The following is a 20,744-nucleotide window of genomic DNA, read 5'->3' on the forward strand; positions in this document are numbered from 1 at the left end:
TACAAAGTGTACCAGTTTAGAACCATGTCTGCTTTGACCCGTGGAACGCTACCACCTCGTTGTGGTGATCGGCGTGATGAATGGCTTGATAGGAGCTCACAAGCCTTGCAGAAACATCACGCCTCAAAATTGGATGCTCAAAATAGCTGAGTCTCTCCCCACTGAAACCAGGGATGCTCAAAATAGCTGAGTCTCTCCCCACTGAAACCAGGGATGCTCAAAATAGCTGAGTCTCTCCCCACTGAAACCAGGGCTCTGATGGATGTGTGGTCAGAGAGAGCCTCCTCGTTTCATTTGAGAATCCCTCTCCTCCCCTCACGAGTATGACACGGTGCTATCCCAGTGAAGCAAATTCACCAGCATCTCCTCTCCTTGATTTGCTTAATCTCTTTGTCGACAACCTCTGCCTTGGTTCATGCACTTTTATTTCCAGCATTCCAGGCATGCCCTCCTGCCTCTCAAGGTCCAATCGCACTGCTCCCCACAGCCTCCAACCCAAGCTTGTTCGGGCATTATCTTGCCTGCCTGAGCCTATCCACCGTACCATGGTCCATTTTTACTCTGATTATCAGCCTAGTTCACATTTCATTACTCTCTTATTTACTGCACAAACTGGATATAATTATATATATATTTTAAAATCCTCTTGCTTCTCAAACGTTTTGTATATTTAGTCAATTTGTCGACACGGTGGTTTCCTTCAGTTCCCTCAGTTCCGCCTTCTCCCTGCCCCTTTAAAAATTATAATTGGTAGGAATATGTTCTGTATGTTGTTGCACACACAACCACTTCCTCGGATTGGAAGGGAAATTTTGGAAAAGAGCATTATGAACTTAGGTTGTAATCGCAGAGGATGGTTCCCTTTTTCCTTCTACTTTTTTTGTCTCTTCTATTCTGCTAGCGTGGGAAAGCACTGCTGTACCATTTGGACATAATTGTAAGCATCTGCTTGATATGAGTGCAGTCACCACGAGGCTGCGCTGTGCATAGGGATGATCTTGGTCACGCAGTTGCCACGTTTTACTTTCCCATGTTCAAGTAATTGCGCACACATTGGGCATGGATGTCAGGGGAGAATGGAGTTGATGGGGAAGGGTTATGAATTGAGAAGTGGGGGTGTGTCAAACTGAAAACATTTTCAAAGAGGAGACAATTGCTAAGTGACAATGACTTTTTGTGTTGTTCCTTTATGAAGCTCCATTTTGAGTCCGGCGATGCAGGCACGACATTAATCTGAGAAAGATGCACAGAAAACAAGCAGCGCTCTTCCCTCCCCAGAAATGACCTTTCTTGATTTTATGGAACAGCTGGTAAAGTTTAAATTAACACCGGCAGCCTGGTCTTGATTTGGACCCTTTTGTGTACGGCCTTTAAAGCAATAATAGGTGCAACAGTAATTATGCTGCAGCTTGGACCACTTCGGTGAAGTCAAACTAATGTGGTTTTCCTTCCCAAGGGTTTCGCTGACCTAGACGTCTTTAGATGTAATTGCCCTGATTTTGGCTTTTGCGGCAGTGGCTTCTAGGACAAGTAAAATGCTCCACCACCCATTGGCTTGCTCAGCACCTTCTGTTCGTTACGTTGATGGAATCTTGATAGCATCCGGTGGTTGCAAAAACTAATACTGCAAGCACAATGTTTTCACAAATTGCATCGAATAAATAAATAATCTGCAGAGCCATTTCATAAATATATCGGTGGGTTTTTTTTGGGGTTTTTTTTAATGAGACCAAACAACCTCTGCACTGAATGAACGAAGTAGATGACATTAGATATCATTTGGTACAATTTCTCCAGCAAAGTTGAGCATTGTTGCATCAAAGAGGATAGCTGCTGTGGACTGGTCTTCATGCCATGATTGAACACATTCCAAAGATGCTTGATCAGATTGATATCTGGAAACTGTGGTGGTCAGGCCAGATGTAAGTCTGCATCGAGTCCTTTGAACTATTCGTGCATAATTTTTCATCCTGACCCATGCCATAATTATCTGTGATTATAACTTGGCATGAAAGATTGATTTCCGTTGAGGGAAATCCTGACGGGCAACAGATTTTTGCCAATTGTGAAATGTCCACCTTTCTCCTCCAGATTGCTCAATATTTTGATTTTGATTTTAATTTTGATGTGGTTTCATCTGAATGGCTAATTTTAGGTTGTAATAGCAGAAGTTTTTTTTTTTTACTGCTTAGATTTTTCTTTACAAAGTTTGTATTGCTCATCATCATCATCTTCTTTAACGGCCACAATTATTCCCAAGTTCTTGTGGGGTAGGCTTGGTCTAAGGCTTTCACGAACTTGCTGGTCAGGCCTGACATTAAACTCAGGTGAGGGCAGGAATTTGGAATTTGGCCATGGTGCCAGCGATAGCATGTGGTCTTTAATTGACACCAACTAATGCCAGCAGATTGGAAGCCCGCTTAACATCCATCCGAGAGACGGCACACATTGATGGATCACCCTTGTCTGTGAAACACCAAGATGACATTTTATTGTTGAACCAAACTTCAAACCCAGGTTTAGAGGCGAGTGTGCGTACATCTAGGCCATCCTGCCAGCCCTAAAGTTTCTACTGCTTTTATTTTTCTTAATTTCACATACGTGTATAATGATGTGATAATTACCTCCGCCACCGAAGGTGGACGGAGCATATGTTTTTTTTACCCCTGTTTGTTTGTATTTATTTATTTTGTCTGTTTGTGATCAAGATATCTCAAAAAGTTATGGACGGATTCGGTCAAAACCGAATGTGTGATAAGGACGAATTGATTCAATTTTGGTGAAGACTCGAATCTGGATCCAGATATGAGATTTTTTTTTTAGTGATTCTTCACCATTGAGAGAGAGGGCCAAGAAGGATACATAGCACGATATTTCAAAAAGTTGTCGACAGATTCGAGCAAAACGTGGTGGATTGGTTAGGGTAGGTAACAGTGACAAGCTGATTAGATTTTGTTGAAGATCTGGATGCACGTCCAGCCTTTCAGTGGGATACAAAACGTAAACTGTTCAGCATGGCGGAGGTATGTGCTCTCCCAAGTGTCGTTCTAGTTTTCACTGTTTAAATTTGTATTCGAGTCTCATTGCCATGGCATTTCTGAATATTTGAATAGCTACTATGTAATAGAACAAATTGTATTCCCTCTCAGGTTCTCTTGGCTCTCGGGAAATATGCAAGTTTCTAATAGTCTAACAACCATCGAAGACAACTTTTCATTGACTCAAAAAATACCAAGAAAGTTGAGAAATTATGACAGTTATTCTATCTATCCTCATGTTGGTTGTAGATCTAGTAAGAAAATCCTTGGGATCATGTTAGCAGAGTTTGAGGAAACATGACGAGTCAATTTTCTTGCAAGAGAGACAAGAATCAATATGGGACTTCGCACAGAAACCCCAGGAAACCGGGGTAATCAGGGCAGCCGAACGTATATCGTGTGTCCAGGATAAGGATTGTAACATTAAATGTCACCAAGTTTCTGAAAAAAAGCCAAATATACTTGGAAAAGTACCTGTGAAAAAGGGCTGTGCCTCTACATAATGAAAGACTTGGAGAACTTTCTCAATTCGCCGACCAGGCAGTTGATCGTAGTACAAACTCCCAACGATGTGGGTCAGTGCAAGGCCCAAGTGGACGGGCGTGTGCTACACAAACCCCTGGCGGATCACTACCAGTGAATGGAATGTGTATCTGGATTAGGTGCTTCTGAATACCGATGGGAAGACCATTTCTGGGGCTTGTGAATGTGCAGGGTAAGTTTAAAATGATATTTACTATTCATCGATATTATGATATTTCTCGTATCCCCTATTTTACCGTGAGTCCGATTTGCATTCAGGAACAGAGCGATTGTGGTTAACCACTCTGAAATTACCACTCTTTTGTCGAAATGCTGAAAATTATGTTTAAAAGATGATTTTGAATTACAGATGTTGTGCTCGCAAAGACTGGTTAAAAATGCTCAGCAAGCAGAACCGATTCACGATAAATACACACGCACCGCACCGCACATGCAAAAAGCCTCATTTAGCATTCATACGTATAGGGATTCCTTCAGATGTTCTGATGTGCTCCAACCTCTTTAGCTCTCCTTTTTGAGGTGTGTGTATGTATATATATATATATATATATATATATATATATATATATATATATATATATATATATATATATATATATATGTTGATATAACACACACACACACACACACACACACACACACACACACACACACACACACACACACACACACACACACACACACACACACACACACACACACACACACATCTGTGCAGTGTCTGTCACGTGTTTTGTGTTGTCACTGAACTACTCCTTCAAAGTTTTGTGGAATCGTACCAAACTTCTGGGCTGCACCTACCTCAGCTGACTCGATGTCCTCAGGGTATTTTTTTTATATAGTTTTTAATTAAATCTACAACTTAAATATATTATATAAATGTAATTAATCATGAATATTACATTTTAATTTTCAAAATAAATGTTTGAATTCTTCCTCGTGTAATTCATGACTACACAGCAACTCAGTGTATGCCTGGTGTTGGCTTAATGGTTAGCATGGTGGGCTTGGGATCATAGGAACCTGAGTTCAAATCCCACTCGGCTGTTGAATTAATACCAGGTGGAGTTGACTCAGCCTGCCATCCTTCTGAGGTCAGCAAAATGAGTGCCAGCTTGCTGGTATCCTGTGTCGGAGTGGCGACCCGTCCAGGATTGTGCACAATAGCCAAGGAGACTGCTTAGGCAGCACCAACGTTCTGCCCAGAGTATGGTCCCAATGGATGAATGGCAACTTGGTACTTGTTCTCAGTTAAAACAAGCCTGTCTTCATTGCGACGTGTGGTGCGGTGATTTGAATTGCACGGTGGGAGTTGTGACGGTTAGGCAGTGACGTGCGGTGAGGCGAGCACAGTGAGCTGATCCATGCTTGTATCTAATATGTAAAGAAGAAAGTTTGTTGGCTTGTTTGTTCATTTATGCATTCAGACCCTGCATGAACCAGTGCAACCAAACTTTGCATGGCCTCCTCTTTCATCTAGAGGAAGGTCGAGGGCTATGTTTGGATAAAGAAATTGACCACATAAGACCAGATAATTGGCCTTCAGGCCTTGATTGGATTTTCTGCAGATCACACTGCGTGCATATTTTCCCCAGGAGTTATCGAGTAATATCTATTGTGAAGATCGTATGTTGAGGTTGTCGTGATTTGTCAGCAACAGAAACACAAATTTAATTATTATCGTGTTTACAGGTATGTCGGTTATTAAAAAGATTGCTTTACACGGGTTTGCTATAACACTTCCGTATTCAGGCCTCGGGTGAGTATGTTGCTTACACACTGCCTGGGTTTTCTCCGGGAGCGATAGAGTAATATGTTTTTTCAACATCTTATGTTGAGGTTGTCGTGATTTGTTGTCAACAACACAAATTTAATTTCTGGTATGTTTAATTGACTTTCCCCAGGCAATGCCGGGTACTTCAGCTAGTATGGCATAAAATCATTACATCCGCATTTGGACCTGTTGGGTTAGTGGCTAAATGTGATGAAGAGAAGAGGAAAAGGAGCTGGAAGAATGGGAGAAAGGAGGAAGGTAGTGGAGTAAGTGAGGAGAAAAAATTGGAATAAATAGGAAGAGAAGTGGGGGTAGGAGAGGTGCTTAAGTGAAGGCAGTTTTATGGAGCATTGGGGATGTGTTGCCGGGGGCGGGGGGGGCAGGAGCGAAAATTCATCTATTTACCTCTGCCACCGAAGATGGATGGAGGTTATGTTTTCACCTCTGTCTGTTAGTTTGTTACTTGGCAAAAAAAAAATTGATAAGTGTATTGATCGCTTCTGTTTGTCTGTCCACTCACCTTTAATCGCGTACAGGTCACAATTTCATACCAATCTTCATGAAACCTCACAAAATGGTAGAGTTGGTGGTCCAACAGAATACTATTTCTTTTTAAGGTCAAAAGGTCAACACAGGCCAAAGGTCAACAACTTTGTCAAATATCTAAAATCATCAATTTTCATCCAATTGACTTGAAATTTGAAGAGCATTTTCATATCAGCTTACTGAATTCAACCACCAATTATTTTTGAGGTCAACATTGGCCAAAAGATTAACATAGGCCAAAGGTCAATATCTTCGGTGAAATTTCTTAAATCCTCAATTTTCATCCGATTAACTTAAAATTTGAAAAGGATTTGCATTTCAGGTCACTGAATTTAACCAATTATTTTTGTGGTAAATATAGGCTTAAAAGGTCAACATAGGCCAAAAGATTAACATAGGCCAAAGGTCAATATCTTTGGTGGAATCTCTAAAATCCTCAGTTTTCAGCCGATTGACTTGAAATTCGAACAGGATTTGCATCTCATGTCACTGAATTCAACCACCAATTATTTTTGAAGTCAAAAGGTCAACATGGGCCCAATTTCTAAAATTGAGGCAGGCCAAAAACTATATATATCATGATATCTCAAAAACTTGTGGATGAGTAACGACAAAACTCGGTGGATGGGTTGATTAGGTGACGAGAACAAGTCGATTCAATTTGGGTTCAGATCCAGCCTATTAGTGGGATATAAAATTAAAACTGTTCATCTTGGCGGAGGTACGCGCTCCACCAAGTACCATTCCCCTTTGTTCTGTTTTTCCAAGTGTCGCTCTACGAGTGATGTTTCATTTGTATTTCAATTACATACAGGTCTCAATTTCAAACCGATCTTCACAAAACTTCACCACATGGTCGAGTTCATCAAAAGCAAGAAGCCTATTGTTCTTGTGGTCAAAAGGTCAACAGGCTAGCATTTCTAAAATTGTCAGTTTTCATCCGATAAACTTGAAATTTAAAGAGGAGTTGCATGTTTGGTCATTGAATTCAACCACCAATTATTTTGGAGGTCAACCTCGGCCAAAAAGTCCACATCGGCCAAATTTCTAAAATTGTCAATTTTCATCCGATTGACTTGAAATTTGAAGAGGTTTTGCGAATTTGGTTATTGAATTCAACCTCTAATTATTTTAAAGGTCAAATTTGTTTTATGGATGTTGCAAGTGTCATGCTTTGCACATATTTCTTTTTTGTTTGTCTGTCTGTCTGTGAGCATGATATATCAAAAAGTTATGGACAGATTCGGATGAAACTCAGTGGACAGTTTAGGTGTGTGATTTTGACTAATTTATTAGATTTCGGTGAAGATCCGGATCCGGATAAGATAATTTTTGAGTGATTCTTCGCCATTGAGAGATGTGGCCAAAAACGATATTTTGCATGATATTTCAAAAAGTTGTGAATGGATTTGGATGAAACTTGGTGGATGAGTTGGTTTGGTGATAAGAACAAACTGATTAGATTTTGGTTCAAGTCCGGATTCAGATCCGACCTATCAGTGGGATACAGACGTAAACTGTTGTGGAGCAATGTGCTCTACTGTGCATCGTTCTAGTTTGTAATGTAAGAAATTGATGACCATATATTGGGCCATTCATAGCAAACTTTTGATTGAGAATTATTTAATTTTTTGTTGAGGTTTCGAGAGTGTGTGGTCAGAACTCTGTGTGCATGATGTTGTTTTAGTAACTTTCTCATGGTGTAATAGTGACTCAAGACCGAATTAGTGAATCCTTTGTCGTGTTTGTTTCTATACTCAAGTCGAGTAATTGTCCATAAAGCTTTTGCTTCCATCTATGACAATGTGACTGAGGAGCACATACAGACTTGTCCTCGACTAGGAAAGGTGAACACCACTAAAGCTGAGACCACTTTCTTTTTCAGTGTGGTGATTTTAATTTTTTACACCTCAGTAAAAATTGTCACCCAACACAGTGTGCAGTCATCGTAGATAAATAGGTTTCATGGTTCAGCACGGTGATTAATCTGCAATTTAATCCTCTTCGGTTTTCTTTGATATTTATTTCTCCCTTGTATGTGGTACTATTACATTTTTGATTAATTGTCTTCTTAATAAGCTTAGAGTCCAAAATATAACTGGGTTCATTCAGGATTCATCTTTCAAATGGAGTTCACTGTTGTATTATTCCATTTCCTATTTTTATTCGCCGCAGATATATTGTGGTCATAATTCAAATACCCTGAGGGAGACTTCTTTGAGGACATCTCAGTGCTGATAAGCTCCACTGACTGATGCCTGCCTCTCTAATGAGTTAATACAGCATGTTTTTTTAGCAGCACTTGTTGTAGAATAGGTTGCAAGAAGTGTCATCTTGCACCAGATGATCAAAAATACTGCTTCAAATGGTGATTCAGGTCAAAGTCATGAAATGGTGATTCAGATCGAAGCTTCCCAGGCTGAATATTCCTGCCAAGAGAGGCAAAAAAAAGGAAAAAAAAAAAGAACAACCAGGGTTTAATCACTCATTGAAGTGGCAGTCTTCATCTCGTAGGACTCGAGCCATCTGTTCTAGCAATTGTAAGGAGTTTAGCCAAACTAGTTGTTGATTGAGATGGGAATGTGTTTTCCGACTTACCCAATTCACTCACTTTTTCAGTTACTTAGCTTGGATAACTTACACTAATAAGTTTCCTTTTCTTCCCTCACAAAGTTTGAACTACTCTCACTGGCTGAGTAATATTGGAATATATGACCTGCCTGTAATTGTCAGTTTGTCATTATGGGTTAAAATAACTAACGTGGCATGCATGGCGCTTGCTTGAGTTCTTAAAACTAAAACCGATGCTGGTGCATTTTTTTTCTTTGTTGCATTTGATTAGTTTGTGTAATTTAGTGGTTTCACTCCTTAAATTGTACCTGCTGTGGATAAATGGGACAAAAGTCAATCTAATGCATTCCTTTTTAAGGGATCTCTCCCTCTTCCTCTGGACTGGCGGCCAATTTTCTTTGTATCGAAGCAACTTTCCATCCATGGTCACGCACCGAATCAGCCCAACACCTCACGAAGGCGGCTACATGACTCGACCGCGAGGGTAGTTGTGGCCGGAATTTTGAATTTAGCCAGTGTGCTTACGATTACTTACCTACTCTTCATCGAAAAAGTCGGTGGGATCCTTAAACGTCAACCAGCTAATGCTGGCGGACAGGTTCTCGAACTTAACATCCATCCGAGGGATGGCAATGGTCTGCCAGTAAACACCAGGATGACAGTTTATAGTCTCGTCCCGAATGGAATGCAGCCGAGACAGCTCAAAGGTGAGTGTGCTACCTCTGCGATATTTTATCAGGCGCTTTAAGGGAACTCGTTTTGGCAGGTAAAATGTAACATGTTGTGGTTTTAGGCCACAAAGATAGTTTGATAAACATCAATGGTTTATCTGGACCAAAAGGTTTAAATCAAATTATGCAAGAATGTATGTAAAAAATTCTGTAACTGAGTGTAATGGGTGATGAGGTGGGATGCAGACTATGAGTAACAGCCTCCATTCATCCATTTATCTTTTAATATAGCTATCTAGCTATCTAGTTTTTATTTATTTCACACTTTATAATCTTTGGGTAAAAGTTTCAATGAAAATGCTGATGTGGCAATCTATAGCACCTTTGTCTTATCGCAAGGTTGCTGTGCATGAAAAATCGAGAAATTGCCATCATCATTTGGGGTCTTAAGATTCTGCTCTGTTCTCCAGCAGAAGCAAAGCATTTTATTGTGCATTTTAACATGCATCGGGCCGGTAGGATAGCTGAATGGTATGTATACTCGCCTCCTCGATATCTAGCTTCGGTTTGAATCTTGGCCCAGCTATATCCTATCATCGTGATATTTCACACGCAGCCCGATACATCAATGTCTGCACCGTTAACCGAGGGACGTTAAGCCGGATGTCTCATCTGCCAGCACTGGTCATGGGTGGGCATTAAAGAAACCTCTGTCTTTCGCAAAGAGTAGATTAGTTATTCCAAATTCCTGACCTGACTTACTGCTGGAAAGAGAATGTGAAATCACCTTGCACAACCCTTGCCAAGATGCGGCTTCAGCACCACTGAAGCTCTGTAAAGAGTATGATCCATTGATGATGAAGACACTTATTTAATAAGAAAGCTCAGGAGATTGCCAATTATAATGGGCCAACCTTTTTTTTGCTCCCCACATTTATTCTCCTCCTTTTTCTTTCCTGTTTTTCCCTCATTCCTCTAATTTCCCTTAACCATTATGCACACGCTGCTTCTCCCCCCAAAAATTTCACCTTATGATAATCACCAATGCCAGGCTGGAAGGATAGCCAAGAGATATGCACACTGTCTTGCCTGGGTTATAATTTGGGCCCAGCTATAAACCGTCATCCCAGTGTTTTTCATACAGGGTGAGGCAACAATGTGTGTGCCGTCCCTCGGATGGACGTCAAACTGACAATCTTCTCTGCCAGCATTAGTTGATTGACGTTAAAACTCCCACGGTGTCTTTCGCGAAGGTAGATGAGCTATCGCCGGCACCCTGAAAAAATTGCAAATTCTTGCCCTCACCAATTGATTGCTGGGGAGGCAATGGCAAACCACCCCACGTAACACTGGCGAATAAACTGCTTCGGCAGCACCTATGCTTTGTAACAAGTATGGTGCATCTCATCTCTTCAATCACCAATGGTACCAACATGTACATATAGACAAATTACTATCTCATTAAAATAAAGTTCTTCCAACAAGGAAAATGTAAATGTTTGAAAAAGTTTTTTTTCTTAATTTTGTTGGCTCAGAAATGAAAATCAAATAGTTATTGGATTGTTGGAAACAAAACTTTTGTTTTTCATCCATAATTTGACGTGCATGTGTTTCCGTGCCACATGCAGTGAATATCGTTTTCTCTGCCACCATCGAGTATGTTGGTTAAAACTCGACAACGTTTGAAAAAGTACAATTGTGAATTAATTATTGAGGGTGAAAGTTATTTAAACTATCAAATCTCAAATTTATTGAAGGTTGTCAATACCGTAAAACAGAGGGGACCAATTATGTGAGCATGCTGTTTGGAAAAACAAAATGCTTGCCCCATGGTTGCAAGTTTGATGTTTGATGGAAGAGGACGAGAATTGTAACATTTTCGGTTCCAAAGAAATCTGCATAATCTAGTGAGCACTCTTGCCAAGATGTCATCAGAAGGTTTGTGAATGGTGCGATCAAAACTGGAAACGAAGAACACGGTGCGGGAGGACTTACGACAAGCGGGATGGCGATTCGCATGGTGACGCACGATGATGGACTCTGCTGGGGTTGCGGCCGGACCTTATAGGTTTTGTTGGTCGGGCTCGTTAATAAGAGGAGCCGCGCTCAGGCCGTGATACTTAGCGGACCGCTCGAGAGACGTGTGAAAGGCGCACATGCTGGGCGGCAGCGCACGCCGGAAATATTGATTTTCCCGTTAGCCCCAAAATAGCCGGGGCTCGCGCGACTGCCCGGACCCGGACAGGTACCGAGACGGTTATAGATGGGGGGTAAAGGGGTAGGGGTTGGAGGCGAGCGTGGCCATCGTGCACACTGGATGGGGGATTACTTGTCGAGCACAGGAGATGTCATAAATCCATTGCGTACGCACCAACAAGCCAGTTCAATCAGACTCTGCAGAGGACCGTGGCTGAGACCCTGCACCGCGCCAGGCTTTACCGCCCCCAACACTCAAGGGAGTGCATGCATTAAAGCACCAACTATGTTACGTCACTCTTAGATTTTGAACCTTTGTCCCACCATGACCATGGTTTTGGCATATATTGCAATGGTTTTATTGATTTTTAAAAAAAATTAAATATTGTCGCACTTTAATACATTAATTATGGTGCTTTAGTTTATATGTGTTAATACACTATACAGTTTACCATGTGCATGCACACATACATGCACATATTAGAACACATGTCAAGGCTCACTCAGGTACAAGGCAAGTGCACGTTTAAGTGCAAAAAAGGCTGCAATTGCATCACATTATTATGGTGTCATATTCCTGGCCATTTTCGCGGCTACTTGTTTTTTTTCTTGCACATGGTATTACGCCCTTGCGGTCATAATAATAGTGACAGTCAAAAAGAAGGAATTTATCTTCCCTCCACCTCATGCCCCTTTATAAATCCACAAGTGGCTCTTGACGGAGACTGGGGACAATCAATTCCAGTGTTTTCCCTACGTAATGAGGGCCCTCTTGTCTGGAGTGGCCAACGTTAAGCAAGCACCTCGCCGTTCTCGGCACTCGTAAATCACGGCTCATTATACTGCGGCCCGTGGGGGCACGGGCCGGGCAGCGAGTTAGCGACACGGACGGCCGAGGAACGGTGGGGGATGCTTGTCTGCTGACAAATCGCCCTTTGTTTCTTGTGGCCTTTTATTTTTGTTAAACTCATGATGACCTTCAACTTCCCACAGCATTTGGGGTTGACCTGTGCTTTCTAACGTCCTCTATGTCTTCACATGCAGGATGTTCTCGGAAGTACAGGTCGACCCCAAATTCCTCGCTGTCAATGTATCTGCCTCTTCCTTTTTTTTCTGATTCCTCGTAATAACTATTGTAACATGTTCAAGGTGTTTGTTTTTATGTTATTTTTTGAGGAGATATCAATTCCTTTCCCCTGGTTGCTCTTTATTATGAAAAATATTTAGTTTTATCAACTTTGTACTCTATTGCTGGCAGGTGTAACTGATGCAAAAGCAATGCAAAGGAGTTGCAGTCTGGATGAGGATAAACATGAGGGTAAAATAGGGAGTGGTTGATTAATGGGCTGTGGAATGAGGTTGATTCCCAGCGACAGCTTGCTTCCATCTGCCGGAGCTGCCCGCTTGGCTTTGTTCGTGAGAGTCGACCGCTGGGCGACAACGCAGCGCGTGGCCTGAACCGCATGTGCTCAAATGGCGCACGCGCCGCCCGCCCATTCTTCCAGAAATCGCTGCCCGCCCATTGTCTTGAAAATCTCCGCCTCCATCCTCGTGCACTCTGGGCAGGTGTACAGAGGGCAGGCAGACTTCCGATTATTCACGCTTTAGCCATCTTCTGTTTCTTTTGTCCTTCATAATCGCGGAGTTATGCGCACAATGTTTCAGCTGCCTGCCGCAAACTTTTTTTCGGTGATAGTTGTTGACATTTTTCAATTATGTTGAAGTTATTCTTTTCCCCATGCCGCTGGAAGGCAGTACCGACAACAAAAATGCCGATACGCTGTTTGGTCCAGACATTAAGTCTGTCATCGAAGATGAGTTTCCCTTTTTCACATCACATCTTGAGCCATGTCAAGCCATGCTCAATCCTGCTGTGTACAGCGTAAGGCCATTTCTGTTATTTTCGTCATATTAGTTTACATATTCATGAGTTCAAGCATTTTATTTATTATGTACGCAAATATGGTACAGTATTTGTTCTCCCTCTACCCTCCTTTGTCAGCACCATTCCGAACTCCTCGTCTTCCCATAAAATATAATGTATTGTAAAGAGATATGTTTTACTGTAATTATTCACAATACATAGAAACCTCATGAGTATTTATTGACAAGCGATATAACAAACTGACATATGAATGTCTTGCTACCATGATGTCGAAGATATATGCACCATCTTGTACAAAAATCATATTTAAAGTAGTTCACTTCAATACAAAAGGACAGTCAGATGCCAGTAAGTCTGCACATACTAAAGGTGGCATTGAATACTTGTGAATAACCGCAATAAATAAACACTTGCTGTCAAAGAACTCAGGTACCGATACTTGTCTGCAGTTCATTATGCCAAAGTCCCCTTGTACTTGTGGTGTACGTACACAGGCTGGTGGTGTGATAGACGGTTACATTCCTCGGTAGTTCTATTAAAGTATTTGTTACACTATTAAATTAAACGGGGTTTTTTTTTTTAAAGCTGGTTCGATGGGAAATGACTCATGTTATTACAGAAGTTTATGATCACAAAGAAGTTTGATGCAGAATGTAATGCGCATACAGCATGCAGAAATCTGTAGAGCCGTGGCAGAGACAGTTGGATCATGAGTATAATTCCGCAGAGCTAATATGGCATTCCCAAGGCATAGTTAGAGGAAGTTTGGAAATAAATTGAATGGATGCACAATGCATTCAGTGGAGGGCTGACAGCATGGCCGAGACCTAGAGGTATGCACACTCGCCTCTGAACGGTCTAGCCTGGGTTTCAATCTTGACCTAGCTACCAAATGTCACCCTGGTGTCTCGCACGGCAGGGTGAGATATCGATGTATGTGCCGTCCCTTGGATGGACGTTGAACTGGGGGTCCTGTTTTCAAGCATTAGTTTGGTGGATGTAAAGATTCCACTGTGTCCTTCACGTTGGGCAGGCGAGCTATTGCCCGCACCCTGGACAAATTCCAAATTCCTACCTTGACCTCCAGTCAGAACGGCGATCCGAACAGGGATGTAGCCTAGTAAGTCCTTCGGCAGCACCAACACTCTGCATAGGGCATGGCACATGATCATGATCATGATAGTATGGATAAGTGGTGGATTTAAAGATCTTTAAACGTTGACTTTAAATTGTGGCAGAGTGGATGTGGATTTTGAGAGAACAATATGGCATTGTATGCTACCAAGGTGAATATTTCATGGAGCGGAATCATCTGCTTGCTCAGTATTCCCTTTGAGAACACGGCCGTGAAAAGCCAGTGTCTTTTAGAAAATGATCCATGGTTTGAGTTATCTGTGCCGATGTTCTTCTGCCGTATGCATTTTACCCTGAATAGTGTTTACGTCTCTTCCTTGCACAAATCCCAGGTTTGCTTCTTCTAAGCCCATGAGATATTGTGCAGACCCTGTTATGGAGCAGCTCAGGATAATATTCGTCTCTGTGAAGTCAAAGTAACTCTGTCTCCCTCTTTGGTTCTTGCAACTGCCAGACTCGATTTTCTCTTTCTTGCCCCTTGCCGACTTTCACCACCCTTCCATCCTCGCACAGCCACAACAAATCAGACACCTGTCTCCTGAATTTTACCAGCCACAACCTGTTTTCTATAGCCTCAGGAGCTCGGAAATTCACCATGGCATCTTGGCCTTGTTTGTCCCGCACTACTCGGGCGACAGTGTCTGACGTAGCAGCACAGAATGCAGTTTTAGCTTTGGGGGCGAAGGGGGGTGGTATGGGCATGGGAATTAATGTAAATTTTTTATCAAGAGTGATTTGCCCATTTTGCTTTTTAATTGCCATCCTAGGTAAATCTGCAAGCATAATAGCAGAGAGGCTTAAATAATCCCAAGAGGAGCCATTTTATCTCGACATTCATGTGGTTTGTAGATATGATCTGTGGGCAACATCATTCATATTTAGCCGGATCACACCCACTTCTCCATCAGCATGGATGCTAACATGTGGTGCAAGTTGTGTTGCTCTTGAATGTGTGCGTCTCTGCTGCTAACCCTGCCATCCTGCTTGACCTCTACTCGATGGATTGCACCATTGTGTTACTTCATCGAGCCAACTGTTACAGATGAGGCGATCATGCATAATATATGAACATATATAATATATGATTCTATTTTTGAGCATATATTATTCATGTACATTTATGCATGATATGTATATATTAATAAACAAATATAACAAAAGATTATATTGTTTGTACTTAACCCCCAATTGTGATTTAGTACACTGAAATACAGAATTATTGTTGTAGTTCCGAACGAAATGGAGAAAATACACAGAGTTCTCCCGGAGGCTTTTGGCAAACAGCTTCAGGGTGTTGGTGAGAGGGTCATCGTTTGTGGCCATGAGTAAAAACGGGTTATGGTGGTGATTATTGTGCCGGATGTCAAGGTATTCGTTTGATATATACTTATACCATTGGGAAATTGCGCAACTAGCCGGGATGGTTGTCAATACGATTTTATTTTTTACGCAAGTGTAGAGGGAGTTGTTCTATCCCAATATAATTTCCTGCTTCGATTAGTAAGACAATTGCACTTTTCTGACAAAACTCAACTTCTTTCCTGAACACAACATGATCACAATTGTACTGTAAATATTAATGTTGATGTGGTTTTTTTTTTTGTTATTGCTGCTTCTTTTATGTTACCGATGACCTCAGAGTCCCCAGGCTCTTATGTATGCCAATCACAGATATCAAAAGTACTTGATGCAATCTGGAAAGATTGACGTCAAACAAACACATCCCTGCAACCTCTTGGATTGATTGGCCATATTATATATGTGTATGATGAATTATGAATGCATATATGTGCTGTATATCTGCTTTGAGCTGTTTCTGAATTAATTATTTCATCCGAACAGGGATGTAGCCTAGTAAGTCCTTCGGCAGCACCAACGCTCTGCATAGGGCATGGCACATGATCATGATCATGATAGTATGGATAAGTGGTGGATTTAAAGATCTTTAAACGTTGACTTTAAATTGTGGCAGAGTGGATGTGGATTACTCGGTGCATGCCTCAATTCTGTGTTTGCTTCAAAATCTTCTGTCCTTAACCTCTCCCTCTCTGTACCCATCCTCTCAGTCATACCCAATTGCTCCTGAAATCTGTGTCTCTTGAACCTGAAAAGGTGGAGTAGTTTCTGACAACCCCAGACCCTGACTCTGCAACTGGACCAGACAGCATCAGCCCACGTGTCCTAAAAACCTGCTCTTCTGCTCTTGCTCACCCTCTCTCTGTTCTATTCACCCTCTCATTTGCCCAAGATCATTTGCCTTCTGCTTGAAAATCAGCAAACATTACTGCCCTGCATAAAAAGGTACAAAAACAGATCCCTGCAACTCCAGACCAATCGGCCTTCTCCCGATCATCAGCAAGGTTATAGAATCTATCATCGCTTCTGACATTAAATTTTTCTTCTTCTCCAATGACCTGATTTGCCATCAGCAATTTGGATTCAGACCTGGTCACTCTTCTTGGACATGCTGCTTCTACTCTCCCAACAATGGTGGAGGCCCTCAATGTCAGACATGAGATCACGGCTGTCTCTGGACATATGTCGAGCTTTTTTCCAGTCTGGCATCCTTCCTTGCTCTCCAAACTGACTGCCTATGGAATCCAAGACAAATTCCACTCTTGGATTCCTGACTTCCTCCACTATCGTAGCCAACATGCAGCTCTGAACTGGTCTTTTTCATCTCCTCTCCCTGTCAAGGCTGGAGTATCCAAAGGCAGTGTTCTAGCCCCACAATATTCCTAATCTTCATCAATGATCTCACTGACTCTGGAAAATCCTCTATCTCTTTGCTGATGATTCCACTTTCTGCCGTGACATCTTTCATCCTTCTGACAGACAGGCAGCAGCCTCCTCTCCTCAGACCTTGACAAAACCACAAACTGGTCAAATACAATTTTGCTTATGATTCCATATTGTCCACCCTTTGCGTTCTCCCTTACCCCTCATCATTACCTGCATTCCTTGTTTGTTAATCTCCGTCTACTTTCTCCCTCTGCCCTGCTGTTGGTTTTACCCCCTTTCTCCTGCTGTTATGTTGTGTCCTGATTTGTTCCGTCATCACTCTTCCACGAGCCGAGACCATATAAATAATAAAAACAATCCTCTGACTTTCGCAAACCCTGACATTCACAGAATTTTTCAGGAACGTATCCCCCGCGAATGACAGTACTTCATTCTGCTCTGTTAACTCTAATTTACCCGAGGTCATCTGCTTGCAATTCAGCTAACATCACCTTCATCAACCATCCTTGCTGCTTATACATGGTGTCAGCAAAAATCACTTCTGCTTCACTGCCAAGCTCAATGTTGGATGTTTTGGTTTGAACCTTCGCTTAAAATTAGTGAAATGAAACAATTCGAAAATTTCTAATTATTCTCACTCGGATTTCAACATCACCGTAATGCATATCATCGAGTTGTTGAATCTTTCTTTCGAAAGATTATTTGTAATTCTGGCTACCACTGGGTGGTGCTATACGATAAACATTTACATAGTGAGAATTGGGGTCTTCCCCCTCCCCTGAGCCCCCACCCCAGATATGCTACCCAGACAGAACCCATAAACGGGGTACCCTTGGGCAACATGCAAAATTTGCTTGGATGCGTTTCAGTAGTTTTTTTTAATTGTTTGCAGCATATATAAACAAACAAACAACAAAAACATCATGCAGAGCTTGATACTTGCGAAATGCCAAAAATAAATTTTACTTTAGAAATAATTTGTCATTGAATTCAATGACCAAATATACAAATCTTCTTCAAATTTCAAGTCAATTGGATGGAAATTGATCATTTTAGAAATATGGCCTATGTTGATCTTTGGACTTCAAAAATCATTGGTAGTTTAATTCAGTGACACGATATGCAAATCCTGTACAAATTTCAAATCGATCAGATGAAAATTGACCGTTTTAGAAACTTGGCCTATGTTGACCTTTCAACCTCAAAAGTAATTGGTGGTTTAATCCAAAGACCATATATACAATTCCTGTTCAAATTTCAAGTCAATCGGATAAAAATTGAAGATTTTAGTGATTTGACATAAGTTGACCTTTGGCCTATGTTGACCTTTGACCTCAAAATCAATAGGCTTCTTGCTTTTAACCAACTCCACCATTTGGTGAAGTTTCATGAAGATCGCTTTAATATTGTGACATGTAGGCAATTGACATACAAACAGACAAACACAGACAGACGGAACAAGAGCAAGAATTGCTTTGCAAGACATATCCCCCTCCCAATGTGACATTTTCTAAGTCCAAAAAGGGCATAACTCTGTGAAAAATTGACGAAACGCCTTGAAACTCGAATTTGTTCTGTAACTTATCATAATAAAGCCTTGCACCAAGTTTCAATTGGATATGTTAAAGGGTGTGGGGGAAAAAGCCAGACAGACAGGACAGACAGAAAACCTATAGTCCCTCCGGTGAGACCAGAAAGGGATTAATGACACACACGACCAACTATTCTTCAATTTTCGCAAGTAACAAATATATAAACAAACGAGAACGGCACTCGGTAGACCGCATACCTCGACCAGGCTGAACACTGAAAGGCCAGATCTGCATCCGGACCTGAAGCAAAATCGAATTAGCTTGTTCTTGTCACCTAACCAACTCATCCGCCAAGTTTTTTTGTCATAACCATCTTTTTAAAATATCATCCTGTATATAAACTTTTTAAAATATCATCCTGTATATAGTTTTAATCCCTATCTATAACTCAATGGTGAAAAATCACTTTACAATTCTCATATCTGGATCCGGATTCGAATCTACACCAACATCGAATCGATTCTTTCTCATCACACATCCAACCTGTCCACCATGTTTAGTCGGAATCCGTCCATAACCTTTTGAGACATCGTGCTATATATCATTTTTGGCCCTATCTCTCAACGGTGAAGAATCACTTTAAAAATTCGAGTATCCTAATCAGGATTTGAATCTTCACCAAAACGATGCATTGCCGTCCTTGGCCAGTCACCTACATACACAAAAAAAATTCACAACAATTGCTGCAAAGCTGGCCAAAAATCGTGTGACAAACAGACAAACACTGCAGACCAACATACTTGGTTAAAAAAAAAAAATTCGCCAAGTAACAATGCTGAATAAATAACCTCCGTCCACCTTTGGTGGCAGAGGTAATAAATAACAAACGAGCCAGACTTGGTGGTGTAATGTAAAACGTCTTCTCTGAGTCTGGGAGGTCAGCAGTTTGAAGCCTGGCCGAGTCATACTAAAGACTTTAAAAATGATATGTGCTGTTTTTTTGATTTTATGACTCATGACCCCCTCCGGCGTTGAAGTTCCTTGTCAGAGAACATACTTATAATATTATCATCATCAACCTCATCCAATCTGAAAAGAGTGCAAGCCTAATTACAAGCCTGCTTGTTGGTATATCCTCCTTTTGTGTTGTGTTCCTTTCTGTTCTAGCTCTTCCACAAGTTTCACCTTTGTATGTATGCAAAAATAGTTGAAGGATCTACGATGAACATTCCTTCTCAACTGCACAAAGATAGCGCTGAGGGATGATCTGTCGACATTTGTGGGGTTTCTTTCCAAACACTTATGCTGTTTAAAACCAATGCATAAAAGCAATGTCAGATGAAGAACTGATGGAAACCTGATTTTGCCCGTGAATATAACTGGCATGGAAACACAATATTGTCGATGTGGATGTAAAAAAATATATATATATTTTTTGTGGCAAAAACATTTTGCACCATTTTGCCCATATTTTTTTTTCTGTAAAAATTGCAACGGCTTTAATAACAGCTGCAGAAGCATTCCACGGACCAATATAGTCATTTCGGGCATAGCTTACAAAGAGCAAAATGAAGGAATCTCGTGTCGACACGGAATGATCATCAATGCTTGCACCCCTGAAAAGCCTGCCACACTCATCTCATTGTTATTTTCCGAATATTAAATAGCAAGATGAGCAAAGCATACCAAGAAAGGTAAGGGCAAATGAAACCCAGCATTGAAAATAATGATCAAAGCAGTAGTGTGTGTGTTTGCTTGTTGGTTTAATGCTACTTAAATTGAACTAGAAAACGAGGACAAGCCTCACACGACGCTCTTCCTTACTGAATCTCTCAAAAATTTGAGGCAGCAGATTTACTCCGTCCAGGAATATCTTGCAGAAGCCAATCAGATTTTTATCAGATTTTTATTCACAATCCAAAAGCAATATGTTAACGATTTCCTGTGACAAGCTCTATTTCGACCAATTTTTAATCCAAATTGTTCATACTGCACTCTTCAGTTCGATTCGAACCCACAATATTTGGTACACTAATCCATTGTACTCAGCACTCGGCCATTAGTAAGCCACTCCTTTGAGTTTGAGCTCCAATCACCTTCCAATCGCATAAT

The 20,744-nt window shown here is 41.2% G+C and overlaps 1 protein-coding gene across 5 annotated transcripts in view; it reads left to right on the forward strand.

Annotated features, from left to right (window-relative positions):
• The window catches only part of LOC147008560 (lipopolysaccharide-responsive and beige-like anchor protein), a 597,819-nt gene that overhangs the window by 431,512 nt on the left and 145,563 nt on the right, over positions 1-20,744 (forward strand). Inside the window, exon 1 of one of the 5 annotated variants that reach the window (XM_085864643.1) lies at positions 13,183-13,221. The exons of the other annotated variants lie outside the window; for them this stretch is intronic. Within the exon in view, the coding sequence (XP_085720769.1) occupies positions 13,198-13,221 (24 nt within the window). The 5' untranslated portion in view covers positions 13,183-13,197. Of the gene's footprint in view, positions 1-13,182; positions 13,222-20,744 lie in introns of those variants that run through there. 5 annotated transcript variants of the gene reach the window in all.

This window comes from Eptatretus burgeri, chromosome 18 (genome assembly GCF_056783735.1).
Source record: "Eptatretus burgeri isolate ZD-2024b chromosome 18, Ebu_testis_v1, whole genome shotgun sequence".
Taxonomy (NCBI): Eukaryota; Metazoa; Chordata; class Myxini; order Myxiniformes; family Myxinidae; genus Eptatretus; species Eptatretus burgeri.